The sequence below is a fragment of the Thamnophis sirtalis genome, unplaced genomic scaffold (assembly GCF_051295495.1).
Source record: "Thamnophis sirtalis isolate CommonGarterSnake01/CBP01778 unplaced genomic scaffold, rThaSir2_p1.2 scaffold_6, whole genome shotgun sequence".
Taxonomy (NCBI): Eukaryota; Metazoa; Chordata; class Lepidosauria; order Squamata; family Natricidae; genus Thamnophis; species Thamnophis sirtalis.
Window position 1 is genome coordinate 38,662,592 of NW_028261386.1, and position 16,941 is coordinate 38,679,532.

The 16,941-nt window shown below is 39.1% G+C and overlaps 1 protein-coding gene across 3 annotated transcripts in view; it reads right to left on the reverse strand.

The window, feature by feature from the left end:
- Nucleotides 1-16,941, reverse strand: part of LOC106547728 (cullin-9) — a 33,175-nt gene that overhangs the window by 13,096 nt on the left and 3,138 nt on the right. For all 3 annotated transcript variants that reach the window (XM_087717648.1, XM_087717649.1, XM_087717647.1), the window contains exons 3-17: nucleotides 15,669-15,823; nucleotides 14,684-15,181; nucleotides 14,204-14,339; nucleotides 13,119-13,303; nucleotides 12,145-12,520; nucleotides 8,896-9,094; nucleotides 7,211-7,418; nucleotides 6,374-6,567; nucleotides 5,882-6,090; nucleotides 5,373-5,598; nucleotides 3,528-3,633; nucleotides 2,887-3,114; nucleotides 2,449-2,539; nucleotides 2,174-2,345; nucleotides 1,695-1,800 (exon numbers count right to left, since the gene is read on the reverse strand). In XM_087717648.1, coding sequence (XP_087573774.1) covers nucleotides 1,695-1,800; nucleotides 2,174-2,345; nucleotides 2,449-2,539; nucleotides 2,887-3,114; nucleotides 3,528-3,633; nucleotides 5,373-5,598; nucleotides 5,882-6,090; nucleotides 6,374-6,567; nucleotides 7,211-7,418; nucleotides 8,896-9,094; nucleotides 12,145-12,520; nucleotides 13,119-13,303; nucleotides 14,204-14,339; nucleotides 14,684-15,181; nucleotides 15,669-15,823 — 3,089 coding nt within the window. The remainder of the gene's footprint in view (nucleotides 1-1,694; nucleotides 1,801-2,173; nucleotides 2,346-2,448; nucleotides 2,540-2,886; nucleotides 3,115-3,527; nucleotides 3,634-5,372; nucleotides 5,599-5,881; nucleotides 6,091-6,373; nucleotides 6,568-7,210; nucleotides 7,419-8,895; nucleotides 9,095-12,144; nucleotides 12,521-13,118; nucleotides 13,304-14,203; nucleotides 14,340-14,683; nucleotides 15,182-15,668; nucleotides 15,824-16,941) is intronic.

Genomic DNA, 16,941 nt, shown 5'->3' on the forward strand with positions numbered 1-16,941 from the left:
AGGACAAAAATGGAGACAACAAATATACTCAAACTCAGGATCAATGTTCCAAATGACTCAGCACAGATAACAGGGAGAAATCACATAATAAATTGCTACTGCCTGATTATTTTGAAGGGGGATTAGACAAACCTACAGAGGATAAAGCTATCCATAGTTACCATTAACAAAGGCAGTAGCAATTTGCTTTTTACCAGTTGCTGGGAAACATGAACTGAAAGATGCTAGGCTTTCATACTCTGCTTGTCAGCTTTCTTCTGGCAGTCAGCTGGCCATTTGGGAAAAGGTAGGTCTATGCCTGATCCAGAGGGACTCTGTTCACACTTCCTGCTAATCTCTCAAGGTGTATTTAAAGCAACTAAACAGATTCAATTTTTGCCATTGAGCCTCACTGCCAAAGTCAAGGTTCTTTTTCCATGAGCAACAATGAATAACAGTAATCACTAGCTTGCAGAAGAGAAAAAAACAAGCTGCCCCATGAAAAGCAGCTGGGGGGTATGGAAGTCCACCTGGAGAAATAGTAGGAGCATTTCTCACAACTTTCTCTGTTCCCCACATACAGAGATAGAGAAATCAACATTTTATACTTGAATGTTCAGAAGAAAATGTATTCTCACTTCACTTACATATATATATTCTATTTACTTCTCCTTCCTTCTGGGAAACTTATATTTTAGGTGAGTTGATAGCTTTAATCATAGTTTTTTGACCAAGCTTTAGTAAATGAATTTATACATTGCTTAAAGAATGAATCATGGTTGCAATACTACCTGGAGCTGTACAAAAATAAAGGCAAACCTAAGTGAATCATACTAGAGCACAGCATCACAAATAAAGACAGCGTAAGTGTTATAAGTGGTTACATAATCCTGGCAGTCATTTTGTAGTTTTTAGCATTTTTAGAAAATGTCAGCTATGGTCATGAGACAAAAACACTACAAATCTTTTATCAGGCAATGGTCCTCCATCAAACTGCTATTTGTTCCTGTTAAACGATTGGTAGCTTAGTCTGAATCTGGGAAGGTCCAGATCTCTGCATTATTTTCAATCGTTGACAAATTATTACAAGTAATTTACACTGTTACAGAGTTATACCTTCCATCTTGGACATTTAGATTAGATGCCTGAACATGATTCTGGTGGTTCACAATTTAAAATAAACAATAATATACAAAATGTTGCATAGAAAATATTCCAAAGAACATCAGCCATCCAGACAACACACTCTAAATCCAAAAGCCCATCTGATTTGGCTCTACACAAGACCCATAAAAACAACCAGGTTTTCAAAGCTTTTGGAAACACCATCAGAATGGGAGTCACATGAATCTCTGAGGATCTCATTCCAGAGCGCAGATGCCATGAGAGAGATGGCTTGTGCCCCAATAAATGATATTGTTTAATTGAAAGTATCCATAGCACCCAATTCTGCTAGCTCTTACCAGGTAGGTAGAAGTGATGAACAGATTGGCTGTCCCTCAAATACTCAAGATATAAAATGATATAATGATAATACAAGCTATATGGGATATCGATATAATGAATGAATGAATGAATCAGGACCTTTCTGCAAGTTTCATGCAAAACTACAGCCTTTCTCCTGAAAAGTATTCTTCATAGTGGGAATCCTTACAAGGCAGGCTGAATAGCTTCATGCGGAAGCCTAGGTTATTGGAGAAGTCCACAGGACTGACCATATTGAGCTTGGTGTTGATGCTGGAACTGCTCTCTCCTGCCATAACTGTAATCCGGGCGGGCATGTAGCTCGAATCCTCGCTGGCCACCAGTAGTGACATCTGCCTGCACAAGCGAAGAATAACAGTTTCAGAGTTAAGAACCAAACCCCAGCTGAAAAGCCCATCTTTCTCACAATTTAAAGGCACACCTTTCTTATGCTATGTGAGCCACCCATTTGCCCAGGTTTGGCTAAACAGGAAAACCATAATTCCATTTGGCATCTGAGCCATCATGATATTTTTGAGATCCAGGACCTATTAGATATTTCACTTTTAGTTCACTTTTGGTGTACTCTTTCCTCTTAAAGGATATAGGCAATATCACAGAAATGATTTTTCTTATTATGCCCACAAAGTACAGTTCAGGGGCAGAAAAAAACCCATTACCCAAATCTCCTTGCTTCAAAGCCTTCTTTCTGGTTCATGCATACACTCACTGGATTATGACACCCTGATGCATATAAACATTGATGTAGTGGGATCCAGTGATGCCATCTGACTCCCAGTAGGTTTTGACATTTCCATCCACTAACTTATCGGCCAGTTGAGAATTGGAGGAGACTTCTACTCTTTCCCAACACTTGTCTTCCTTTACTTCATTGCTGCAGCCTATACAGAAAAAAAACATTGAAGAAATCCAAGCGGGGGAGAAGCTGGAAGAGCCTCTGAAGGAATGAGTTATCTAAAACTCCAATACTAACAATATGCTCACCATGACAAAGATAATGCAGAAATGCATCAAAAAATGGAACGTTGATTGGCTGATGGCTATGCCTGTGTTCTTCTATCTGATTTAGAACCATCTGTAAAGTATGTTGGAGAGGAGACAAAACAAAATAAAGCTAAGGTAAAGAGTTAGGTTGGCTAAACAATACAGCACAGAAAAAAGAATCCCCTATTTAGACTAAAAGGCGATGCTTTCTGGATTGTTGGACTTTCAGAAATATTGGACTTCACAGCCCATCATTCCCTGTAATCTGATTTATATGAAGAGTATCCAGTTGAATAAGGGTATCTGAAGGCACTGTGAGATTGTTTTAGATTTCCTTCGGATAAAAGTACATCTGAGCACCATTTTACCAAGAAACTCTGATCCTCAGCCTGCTCCCTGAAGTTAGACATTATCTGCCGAAGAAGAAATTTTTTTTACCTGGATGCAACCAGCCAGGATGGTGGCTGTCAACTTCTGATAGAGGCTAGCAGGCTTCTCACAGTTACTCATGAGGTCCTTCAGTTCTGTCACTTGAGAAAGGTTGGAGCTGTGTTTCTCCACAGCTTTGCTCAAGGCTTCCTTAATGCCGGAAGAGCACATTACAACAGCACAGTCTTTGTTGACGAAGGCCAGACGGTATAAGAATTTAATGAACTCTTGAACAATCTGCAAACACAAAAGCATGAAGGTTTTCTTTGTGGCTTTAGTGCCTCTTTCCCCAACCCATTCTTGGGGGATGGAATGTATGTGCTGTAGAACTGGCAATTATGAACCTTAACAAAAACCCATTTAAAATATAAAAGAAAAAAAACTGCAGGAGCAAAACAAGCAGAAAAGCAACTTCAGCAATAAATACAATAAAAGCAAGCAAAGAGTATTAGTTTTCAGCACATAAAAAAACACTCCCACTGTTTGCAAAAGATTGGAACAAGGACAAAGAAAATGCATGATGCACCTCTTCTTTGGTGAAAAAGACATGCATTCAAATGCTTGGAAAAACTAGCAGATAATGGTCCAGCTATGAGACCATATAATATATGTGGATTCTGGTTGGTACGCCTAGTTTTCCACTGTCTCACCTCTCGATCATTTATGTGGCTATTTATGGAAGACAAGCAAGGCTCAATGCACTTATGCCAGGAAACTACATCCTTCCATGAACTATCCAAACACTTGCTCAAAAGCCTGGATCAAAAAAGAAAAGTAGCTTCTTTCAGAAAAAGAACTTTGAAAATACATACATACATACATACATACATACATACATACATACATACATACATACATACATACATACATACATACATACAACAAAAGTGACTGATAGTTATACTAATCACCTTATAATCTAACTGAAATGTGCAAGTAGTCTTGTAGCCACTAAAAAGCATTTTTCTGTCTCCAGACGTTTTGACACATCTGGGCATTTTTGCACTGCTCTTTAGAATTGCAAAAGGTGGGAAAAGCAAAATTCAGCCAAATTTACATTGGTTGGATGGGCTTCCCCCCTTTTTTTGTTGGTTTCCAGATTGTTCCAAAAGATTAATTTCCTTTATTCATGCTCTAAAATGGTTTGCATTTTGTAAAAGTCATTCTCACCATATTTGCATGATGGAAGCTTTCCTGATAAATATAGAATAACAGAGTTGGAAGGGACCTTGGAGGTCTTCAACCCCTTTCTCAGGCAGGAAACCCTATACCATTTCAGACAAATGGTTGTCCAATCTCTTCTTAAAAATGTCCAGGGTTGGAGCACCCACAATGTCTGGAGGCAAGTCCATAGGAAAGAACTTGATTAGAACCATAATGCTACAGTACATTAGAATGAAGTACTGCAAGCTAATTCTGCTGCCTGCCAACAGTTCGATTCTCACCGGCTCAAGGTTGACTCAACCTTCCATCCTTCCAAGACTAGTAAAATGAAGACCCAGATAGTTGGAGGCAATATGCTGAAAGGGCTGTTAAAGCACTGTGAAGCAATATATAAGTCTAAATGCTATTACTATTATTCCTTCTGTAGATTTAAATTGCAGCCTAAATCAGAGAACTGCCAGTTCATTTGAAAAACTCTCATGATACATTAATTTACTGAGTAACATAATTCTAAATGTGCTTACTAGCAAATGAACATACCTTATGTCCGGTGGTGGGTTTCAAAAATTTTTAGAACCTCTTCTGTGGGTGTGGCCTGCTTTGTGGGAGTGGCTTGCCGGCCACGTGACCAGATGGGAGTGGCTTGCCAGCCTTGTGACTGGGTGGGCGTGGCCAACTTGTAAAATGTGGTGAAACTCACTTAACAACGCTCTTGCTTAGCAACCAAAATGTTGGCTCAGAAACTGGCATTTGAAGCACGCAAGTCTTAAAGCTATCAAGTTACAAGACCCTTGCACCCCTAACCCTTTAGAAAAAAAACCCCAGGGGTGTTCAAACTTGACAGCTTTAAGACTTGTGGACTTCAACTCCCAGAATTTCTCCTCTCACTCTTCATCTTGATGATGTGCGGACGGGCGGGGGGAGGGAGCTGGAACCGGTTCTAAATGGCACTGTAGATTTGTGGAACTTCTTCTAAAGAAGAGGTTAGAACTGGCAGGAACCCACCCCTGCTTATATCTCAACAATCCTAATATCCCAGTCTTCAATTTCAATCAGCATAGCCAAAGGTGTGGGAGTTATAGTCCAACATCTGCAAGGCAACAAGTCACCTCCCTTTCTGAAGAAAACTGCCAGGGTAAGAACACTAAACTAGTTGGAATCTAAGATACCCTGTACTGATATCTGTAATTAATCTGATTGCTATAATTGTACTACAGTACAATTGTTGTTAGATTATCACTTCCATAATCTTTTATCATTGGCTATGCTGCTTGAATTCCAACATATACACTTAAAACATATACACTATTACTGAAATGTAGTAGCCTTACCTTAACATTCCCAGTTGTATTTCTTTTTCAGAATCCTGCTTTGTCAAGTCTTTCTGAATTGGCACATTTGCCTGAAATTCATGGCTGGTTTCCTCAAAAAAGGTATCTTTGTCAGAGAGGAAGCACTGCAGCATCACTGCCATCTCCTTCCAAACACTGTTTGTCTGCATACTACTCAGTAGCTTTGTGATGTTCGTATCATGAAGATTAAAGAAGGCTGCAGAGTCTGGTTGGGGAGGTAAAACATTGGAAGGAATGAAATGCTTCCTGGTCTAGAAACTTTATTTTAGAAAATATTGGGAAGGGGGGAATCTCATTCACTTCTCAAAGTACCCCCCAAAGTACTAGTGATATTTGTTAGACCTTCTAAAGAATTGCACTACATCTGTGAAAAGGGAAATGACAACTTGCCAATCACAATGGTCTTTAGAATGCAAAGGAGTGTTCAGATATCACAATATTCATAGTTACCGAGAAGGATTTGCGCTAAAGACTGGGATGTTTCATACCTGCATCCTGTTTATTCAGGGGCGGCTTATGTTCAGGCAGACGGGTGAGCATCTTGTGAGCCATGGCTGTGTCTGAGCTTTGGCCCGAGTGACAGAAGTTCCAAAGGGCACTACGAAGAGTAGCGTTTTCTAGTTTCTGTGCCAGGGTCTTATCATAATCAAGCAACTTGCTGAGCACTAGAAGCCCATCCTGAACTGCTGCTGAGGCTCTGGGTAAGAAGGGTAAGGATTAACACTTGATCTTAAATCAGCCTGTGCTGAGAGGAACAGAAAGCAGAAGAGAGTATAGTAAAATTCATTTTCCAGGCAATGAAGGCTAATTATTAGATAGCAGTCAATACAGAATTTGCTAGAGTGATTTTTTTTTAACAAAAGAGGAATTGAAATCCTTGCCTCCAAAGCTCAAAAACATTTTCTCCATAGTGCTTTGTGGCCTTTAGCTGCCATAGAGTTATAACTCTTTGTTTCACTAAGATTCTCACTTGAGCTTACCCAGGTGTGCCCAACATCTTCTCAAGTGCAGCAGGAATGACACATAGTAAGTTGCCAATGTCCTTGCTAGAAGCAGAATCAGTGCTGACCAAGACCTGTTGCATTGTCTGGAATCCTGAGTTGTCCAAAGGTTGGAGCTTCCCACAGGCCCTTGGTAACTTATAGTTCTCCACATCCAACAGGATCTTCAGTACCTGAGAGTCAAATACAGCAGCTCAAAAACAAGAAAGAAAACAGGACAAGATGTAGATTGGGATCAAAATCTCCAACAGTTCTCTTCATTCACAAAAAGCAAAGTAGATACAGGTAATATTTCACCCTTTATACTCATATACTTGGAAGTTATTAGCTTCTGATAATGGCCCTATCAAATCTGAAAGATGGAAGGAAAGATGCTGTTTCGGGTTTCCTCAAGGCAAAAAATAAAAATAAAAATGAAGCAATGACTGCTGATTACCCACTGCAGTTAGATATCTTTGCAGCTTGGATCTGGACTGTGAAGCAGGCCTTGCAACTCTACAAGGGATAGCGTTTTTTTTCTTCAGAAAATGGCCCATATCTAAAAATCCCTCTCTGGAGCTTTGGTTCAAATATCTCAAGTGTGGTTTTCAATAAAACAAAACAATAAGCTTTGTTTATCCTTTTAGTATTTTATGCTTCTTATTTTGATTGCTGCTCAGTTTTAAATCACTTATTTAATTACATTGTTTTAAACTTCTGATTGTAAATTGCCTTGTGACTATGTTATTCTGAAAAAAGTAGAAATGTTTTTTTTTAAAGAAATAAACAAGCATTCCCCAGCAATGTGATTCCAAGGAATCTCTATATTCTACTTACTGCTAGACCAGCCTGCTGAACCAGCACAGATGTGGAGTTCTCCTTCATGCAGTGCAGCACACGATGCAGCCCCCCTTTGGTTGCAATGAGCATCTGCCAATCATATTCTGCCATGAGCAGATATAGCACTTGGAACCCCAATACTGTAAGCAGGTTTTCCTTTACATGGTGGCTCAGCAGGTCCATCAGTATCTTCACAATTCTCTCCCTGCAGGTAGAAAAGAGGCAAGACCACACCTTGAGGGCCATTGAAGATGATTAGCTGACAAATCACATAAGACTAGAGATGTGAAGGCATCTCATCCCAGGAAATAAACTGGAAAAATTTAGGCGGGGGGAAACATATTTATCCACCGCACTCTATTACTTTTCCAAGTCCTTTCAGAGAAAAATAGTAAACTACTGGATTGTAAAACATTTTCTTTCGGAAAGATCATTTTAAAAGAATGATCTAGGGCAGTGGTTCTCAACCTTTCCAATGCCGTGACCCTTTAATACAGTTCCTCATGTTGTGGTGACTCCCAACCATAAAATTGCTGTCTTGGTTCCTAAGACCATCGAAAATATGTGTTTTCCGATGGTCTTAGGCGACCCCCATGAAAGGGTCGTTCAACGTCCAAAGGGGTCCTGACCCACAGGTTGAGAACCACTGATCTAGAGATTGCTGATGTTCAATTCATAATGGTGCAGGACAATGATGCTATGGGGATCAGAATACGAAACAATCTGCCCACTTGGATTCAGTGAACTTCCATAGTTTAGAAAGTTTTCATCATCAGTGAAAGACTTAAACACCAACTACCCTACCAAAATTTTAAATTTTTTTAGAAATGTTATCTATTAAATTATATGTGTTGTAAGTGCAAAGATTTTACAAAATAAAAAATTGCATATAGAGGTTTTTTTGGGGAAATATATATATTGGATAGAAAGTTCTGAATTACAATGTTTAATTTATATAATTGACTTATTTCCATTAAAATATGAATTATGATTTCATTCCTGTTAATTGAATTTTTGGTGCAAAACCATCCATCTAGCTAAATATGGAAATTTAGGATTCAATCACATTTTAAACATAATATTTCAACTATGATCACCTATCAACTATAAAATGTTTCAACTATGAACAAACCAAATCATACATAATGCAAAAGATGTAAAAGGTTTTTTAAAAGATGTTTCAAAAATTTGTAAAAGTTGTTCCAAAAATTATTTCAACTTTTCCAAAAATTCTAGTGTTATTTAAAAAGAAAAAAAAGTTTCAAAAGTTATATAATTGTAATCTCTTGTCTATAGAACATTGTAAGCTTGAACAAAAATGTGCCAAGCAATATCTAAGGATCAGTGGAAGCAAAACGCTCTAAATGAAAACATGCTGATATCTGTGTTTGCATACACAGCATCACCACCACAGGTTTTACATTTTATTTATTTAGAATTCAATTCATTCTGATCTTTCAAGAAGACAAATGGGTGTGTATCTTCTTTTTGACATATAACAGAATAGCAGTGTTGAAAGGGACCTTGGAGGTGTTTTAGTCCAAGCCCACATACGTATTTTGGTTTGGCATGCTATTGTAATAAGAATTTACTTAAAGGCTACTTAAAACCATTCTTCGATATTCCTTCTGTTGTTCAAAACATGCCATAACAATAACAGGATCTAATGAAAAAAAGCTAACCTAATGGCAAATTCACTCTCTGCTGTGGCAATCTGTCTCCCTTGCCCAGATTCCTCTTCTTCCTCCAAAATCGTAATGATAAATTTAAGACCTGCCAGCTTTAGCTCAATGTCACAGCTGGACTTCTGGATCATCTCCATGGTATCCTCCAGCTGCTCCAGGGTGCTTTTCTTTCTGGCCACCTTCACACTGCAGAAAGCTGAGCAACAGATATATCAGCACAATTTTGCCATCAGTTTCCCAAAAGTAGCCTCCTCATATCTACTTGCTATTCACCCAGTCAACCATAATACAAATCCCAATACAGGTATGTTAGCCTTTTCTTAGCAACCTTTTCTGTATACTGGATATCTGGATAGAATCTCTGGGGATTTCATACCATATGAGGCATACATACTGTAAAAAGAGAAGGTTAAATTGCACGGGGTAGATCCAGAAGATGATGGAAAGACAACATCAAAGACAAGCTGCAGCAGCATCAAATAACAAAATGGTTGAAGCAATAAGAAGTGCAAGAACCAAAACTTTGTATCTCTCTCAACATTCACTCAAGTATCAACGAGGAATACTATAAGACAATAGGTCTGAATGCCAAACAAATCCTTCCAATTTCAAAAGTTAATTTAATAATTAGGTGATGACCTCTTGAGGAGGGGTGTATTACCACTCATTTCAAAGTTGGTAGGATCATCTCTTCTCTCAAAGAGGCAGATCCCACCGGATGGATCCATCCCTTGGTTGCCTCCTGAGTCACCTTAACAACTCAAGAGGGGCAGGATTTAACAGACTAGTGGCTGTACTAACAGACTGGAGAATTTTGTCCATTTCCTTGTGCGACACAGAATCAGACTCAGTCTGGATAAGTTTCGAGTTTCGAGTTTCATTTTATTTATATGCCGCCCTATTCCCGGCGGGACTCAGGGCGGCGCACAAACCCAAGGAGGGGAAGGGAAAAACACAAAAACTACAAAAGTACAGGGCATTTAAAAAACAACCAACCACCACACGATTCGAGAGGGGAAGGGAACTCATCGACCCCAGGCCTGCCGACACAGCCAGGTTTTAACGGCTTTTCAGAAGGCCTGGAGAGAGGTGAGGGTCCGAATCTCTGGGGGAGTTCGTTTCATAGGGCCAGAGCCGCCACAGAGAAGGCCCTCCCCCGGGTAGTGGCCAGATGACATTGGCTGGTAGACGGAACCCGGAGGAGGCCTACTCTGTGTGATCTAATGGGTCTTTGGGAGGTAATTGGCAGCAGGCGGTCTCTCAAGTAACCTCACAAGACTGTACCATGGGCAACTCAGATGGACTTGTCCAGCTAGAGTTCAAATCCAAGCAAATCTGAGTGACTTTAGCCACCAGACAGCATGAATATTCATCACCATGGTTCCGTAGATGATCCTGCAGCTCTCCCCTCCACCAAACAGGGAGCATGTTATTCTGGACAGGACCACTGAGCAGCTACTGGTATAATTCAATAAGTGCAGTGGAATAATCACATTTTACCGCCTTTCTTGCCATGATTATAGGTCCACAAATGGGCTCTCACTCATGTTTGGTTGGATTCACTCTTTGTCTTTCTTCAGACACTCTAGGCACACTTCTTTCCCTTCACCTTCTGGAGCTCCTTGAAGGACCAAGGAATCGGTGCACAGAGAGAGGCTGAATAGAAGCAATCCAGTCCAGATCCTGTCACCTGCCTAATCCAGGCTGCAATTAAAGCTTCAACTGAACTGCCTGACAGACCTTCAGGGAAAACCCAAAGCTTTCTCTGGAACTTAAATAAGCCCAACAGACACCTGAGGTGGGCCAATGTAACAAAAATTATCTTCCCACATATGTGCCAGTAAGCCAAAGAGCAACCAGAATGACCTGCCCATGGCAATGAACTGATGGCAATGCCTTTCAACATCATAACACACTGCAATTGTCCCGAGACAAAAACTAGATTTAACATGCACCCCATTGAGATCTCTATTATTTAAAACAATATTATTACTGATCTTCAAACAGATATAAATGCTACGTCACCTTCTTGAAATACGCAAACAGTATTTACAGCAGGACAGTTTGTATTTTGTAGTCATAGCATTTCTTACTGCTAATTAAATAACACTTCCTAATTTACTTCACCAACCTATTGCTTTTCCTGCAATGTTTGTTTCCTCTGCCATCTTGAGTTTGTTTATATTGTTCCTTGTTTTTAAATGTTTTTAATAATTTGTAAATCATCCAGAATTGCTAGGACTCGGATGGCTATACATTTAATACGTTATTGTTGTGGTTATTAATGGAGTTTCTAAAACTGCAATCTGAATCAGCACTGAGGGAATGCCAGTATGCCTAAGGACACCTTCTTTCCTTCTACTATAGTCCATGCCCCACATGACTCTCTAATGGCCATGGGATGGAGGGAGGTCTCAAGAAAGCTTGAAGCACCATTATGATAAATGGGGCTTCATAACTGGCTAAATCAGGTATGTCAGACATTTTGTGAAGTGGGAAGCTCAGCCCCAGCAGAGAATTTGCTTGACAGCTCATAACATGTTCTCAAAATTTTAAATGTGCTTTAAAGTAATTGTTGCACATTTTCAGTCTGCTCTAAAACTATGCACACACTACAACAATGGCTTTGGGGCACCAGGGACTGGTTCCGTGGAGAAAGGTTTTTCCATGGATTGAAAGGGACGTGGTTTTGCATGCTGCCTGCATTCCACAGCGGAGGCTTCACTTGTTTGCTCAGCGGTATCTGGCAATGTCACAGATCAGACCTGGTCCACAGACTGGGGGTTGGGCACCCTTGCATTACAGGAAACAAACTGAAGTTTATTTAGGATCTCTCTAACTCCATAAATCTAATAATAGTTATTTTGTAGTGGGATAACATTTTTTATTGATTTTATTTCATTTATAATTTTGCTTGCTGACTATCTTACCACAAGAGAAATCTGATATCAATCATTGTTACTTTTTGTTACTTGCAGCCAATAATGTGGAGCAGAAGTCGGAAGTACAGAATATTGTACAAAACATGTTTCATTGGCTGCTAATAGCCATGAGTCCTGATATATCAAATCAACTTCTAACAGCAAACTTGGCTATAAAATGGAAATCTATATGCTGAATCATTTCATTTTCAAGTTCAAAGCATAGATACAGTATATGAGAGAGAGACAGTTAGGGATTCTTAGTGCAGTTAAGTTCTGATGTTCCTCTAATCAATTAATATGAGTGATACTGCCTGACACTTACCTTTGACTTTCTCATCCAATGTGTCTGGAAATAAGAGCCCTTCTAGTTTGGGAAATGTGTTACTCAGCCGTCTGTCACTTTCCTTTGCTGCAAATGGAGTTGGAGAAGACACTCTATCAGGCAGTGTATCTTCTTTTGTTTTTTTGGGCTTCAGGGCTTCAGAAAGGTCACCGTAATTTGCAGAGAGCATTTCTGCATTTGGGCAGTTCTGCTCTGTACCTCCCTTGCTAAAGAAATATTTGAAATAGACATGGGAGTTCTGCAGATCAATTTGAGTGGTGCCCTGACAATGCTTGTTCAGGAGCTGCAGTATTTTCTGAGCCAACTCTACTGAAACACACATCTGGATCAGATCCTCTTCATTTAGTCTTGATAGCTTGAAATGCAGAGAGAATAAAAGCACAGTGTTCCTTTTGCAGTTTATTACCAGAGTTACCTAGAACCACACCAAAAGCCCACAAAATCAGATTGGGAGAGTTCACTAATCCAGCTTGGAAATTTGCCCCTGAGTCTACAGCACCAAGGTTATATATGATTTTCCAATTTGGATTACATTTGGAGGTAGGCAACCTAATATCAGCAATTATTTTGAACTTCAATTCCTACATTCTCAAGCAATTGTCTGAAAACTGAACCTTTACAAAATTCAAAACTGTATGCAAATAATTTGGAGCTGGTTTCTTAATTTAACTTCACTGACTCTGGATCTATCCACACAGATCCAGTTTGTTTTAGGGCTTATCTTGAATATTAAAGATTTAGAGTCCCGTAACTATCTTTCTGATTACATAATGTAATCCAGGGACACAGAAATACTTTTCAGATAAGATGCATCTGATCTTGTAATGCAATTGTTTTTTTAACGAACAATGCAGCCTAGACAGTATATTAAGCACTGTCTCACATCAAATTAAGCAACTGGGAATTAGCCTGAAAACCCTTTCTGGTTGGACTGATTCTTCTCTGTGCTTTACCTTCTGATTCTGCTGGATGAAATGAACAACTTCTTGATGCTTATGGAGTTCTAGCTTGTTAATGAAGAAAAGTAGCTCCCACCATTCAGCTTGACTTAGAGTACCACAGTCTTTATTCAAATGATCCGTAAGGCTTGGTAAAGTATATAATTCTTTGAGCGGTTGGCAATATCTTGGCTGGTTAACTGGAAATAAACACAAAATTACTAAGATGCTATATATGGTTTCTTGAGGCACTCAAGTTAAATGGTGCCACCAAACAGAACTTTGTCTATATTAGATAAGTTCATTGAACTTAATAACTAAGTCTAAACTACTTCCCAAAGTTATTAATATTGTGCCGTTAACTTTCTGGCCAGAAAGTAAAATTAATTAATTTTACTATGTCAGCTCAAACAAAGAAAATACATTTTCTCATCTCAGCAGGGAATGGAGGCTGAGAAGATAATTGACTTCCTCATAGCTTCAGGTAAAAGTGGCATTTCCAGGAAAAAAGGGAAAACCAGAAAGAAAAGGAAAATATATATTTTTGCTTCAGAAAGCCTGTTGTTTTGGGAAGAAACAGATAAATACCCTAGCCTAAATGTCTAGCTGTAGAATTTTAATTTATGATGCATGGTGCTGTGTAAGACCCATTGTTTTTATCTTTATGACATTGAAAATTCTGTTTAAAGGATTCTGTTTTGCTGTTATTCATTTATTTTAAATTTGGTCTATTTCCCAAGGAAAAGCTGAAACCTCATCATACATCTCCAAGTAAGAAGCCCAGATAGATGTGATGGGAAAACTCTGCCACTATCATCTGTAACCTACTCTCTTTTTAATTTGCACATATATGCTGCACTTGTTACATGCAAAACACATGTTCTATCACTAAACCATGATTCCTCCCAATAATGGGAGACTGACAAGAAACAATATTTCAGCATTTCATCTACTTAAACAGGAAAGTAAGCATGGAGAAAACTGAAATCAGTCTACAAGCTTGGCCTAAATAACAAAACTGAAGCTCAGAAGCATTGAACACCCCTAAAGTAACTTAGCAACGGAGTGAAAGGGTATCTAAAAGCCCAGCAGAATCTTACCTGTGTTTTGTCTCAGAAGCTCTCTAAGAGTTGATACCTTTTCCTGGGCTTTCTGCTCTACATTTCTTGATGAACCAACAATCTCAACCATGTGCCAAGGAACCCAGTACGTGCGGCCCAGAGACTCCCAATGAACCTGGAAAATTATAGAGTTATAAAATGCCACAAATCTGGAAACAACTGAATTGTTTTCAGTGTGCTTACAGATCACTTCCTTTATGATCCGATCTAGAATCATAAACTCCACAATACACAAAAATTCTTCTCCTATAAACAAGGGCTAATATGCCAAATGCCTTATACAACAATTATCAACCAAGCCACAAGCTTTCTTTGAATATAGATGCACTTCTTGTGCCAATCTAGGAAGCACAATAGTTTGAGGAACTCAATAGGATTCCTAAAAATCAAATGTTTATATCACTCCTTTACCATCATATCATCAGCAGGATATCCCTCCCCTCCCCCCAACTGTAGTACCTGTACAGGTGGTGTGCCATTATTGCTCTGAAGAAACTCGCCTTCATCTCCTGCAGAGACTTTCTCATAATTTTCCAGCATACGCACATGCATGCCACGTACCAATGTATCTCGCACATATTCCACATAGCTCTTACGACTAGGAAAGGCTGAGGACAACTTGAAAGCACAGTTTTCTTTCTGGGGAATCTCTGCAGCTGATGGGATGGTTGGAATTTGGGGCTGGAAGATTGACTGACATCGTTTCTTTTGTCTGTGTGAGTGAAGCTCTTGATTCTGATTCCATCCCATAACCTGGATTAACTCTGAAATGAAGTGGGCCATAGCCATGCTGAAGTCAAATTCACATTGCATTCTCTTCTTTCTCTTTGAATCTGTACTGGAGGGCATGCAATGGTCCTGTTCATCTCCCCACTCTGTGATGTTGTTGAGTTTGTCCATGAGAGAGGTAGCACATAGATAACGCTTTACTAGAGAAAACAGCAGTTTTCCTGGAATCTGAAACAAGAAGACCATATCTGTCCACTGCCAATAATTCTGCTATTGACTCAAGGCAGCATAGCTTATAGCTCACTCCATAAAAACTCTTACTTTTTAATATGTATCTGACACTTTATTGAGTTCCAGTAGCTTTCTAATTAAATGTCATTTATCAGTACTTTTTGACATCAACAAGATGCTAGCAGCAGAAGTAAGTGCCGGCCATTTATTTTCAATCAGAGAATGGATACCACTCATTATAGGTAATGAAAATTCAGAGATAAAATTGTGTCATTTCTTTATCAAAACTGATTTAGGTAGCCACATTAAGCTTGCCAATTGAAAGGTAAGATAAGCACAGCTTCTAAATTTATCACCAGATGCTGAAGATTACATTCTCTTCACAGCTGACTCAGAATCCTTTATAATTCAGGTTTTAAACTGAAAATGCCTCATCAATAAAGAGAGCAGCACTCCTTTGCCAAAATATTTTGTCAGTTAGTACCTGAGGAAGAGGAATCCCTTCAAAAGATATGTAATGCTCTTCAGAGGATGTTGTTTCTGCAAACAGCTCAAGGAGGGTATAGCGACTATCAAAGTCCATGTGTTGTTCAATACCATCTTGCTGGCTCAGGGACAGAAGAACATAGGCTCTGCTTCCTAAAAAAGAAAAACTTACATAGCTCCTTACTTACTTGCTCTCCAACAGTCTTAAAAATCTAATCCTATAACAGGGTAGAAGCAACTTTTTTTTAGCTCACAGAGAGGTATCAATTAATCCATGAACAAAGCCTCACACTATAAACAAATTTAAACAGGGTGACTTGCAATTTAGGACAGAATAACAGAATAATAAAGTTGAAGGGGCTTTGGAAGTCTTCTAGTCCAACCCCCTGATCAAGCAGGAAACCTCATACCATTTGAGACAAATGGTTATCTAATCTGTTCTTATAAACTTCCATTGAACTTCTGAAGGCAAGTCATTCCAATTATTGATTGTTCTGTAGGGAAATTTCTGCTTATTTCTAGTTTGCTATGGAGATTTTCAGTCATCCAGGTCATGGTTGTCTCAAAGGTGCTTTTTACAACTGGCAAAGCACCTTTTTACAAAGCACCTTTGGGACATATTTGTAGTTTGGTTTTTTCTTTGATTAGTTTCCACCCATTGCTTCTTGTTCTGCCTTCAGGTGCTTTGTGGAATAGCTTGACCCACTCATCTTTGTGGCAGCCCCTGAGATATTGGAACACTGCAATCATGTCTTCCCAAAGTCCTTCTTTTCATTAATTTTGACATACCCAATTCCTGCAACCATTCTTCATACTTTTTAGCTTTCAGCCCCCTAATTATTTTAGTTACTCTTCTCTGCACTCTTTCTAAACTCTCAACAACTTTTTTAATATTGTGGAAACGGAACCTGGATGCAATATTCCAAGTGTGCTCTTACCAAGGCATTATAAAGTGGTACTAACACTTCATGAGATCTTGATTCTATCCATTTGTTAATGCAGTCTAGGACTATGTTGGCTTTTTGGCAGCTGAAGCACACTGCTGGCTCATATTTAACTGATTGTCCACTAGGACTCCAAGACCCCATTGGTACCATTGGGATTATAAATCAGCACTTCAGTCACTGACATATCTTTATCGGCATAGAGTTTTAGTAATTCTGTTCAAGCAATGGAGACACTTATCCACCCCTTCTGCAAAATCAAGAAGCTGTTAGGGTCAATGCTATTGATTCTTTGGGAAGATGCTTCTGATCAATTTGGCTGCACAG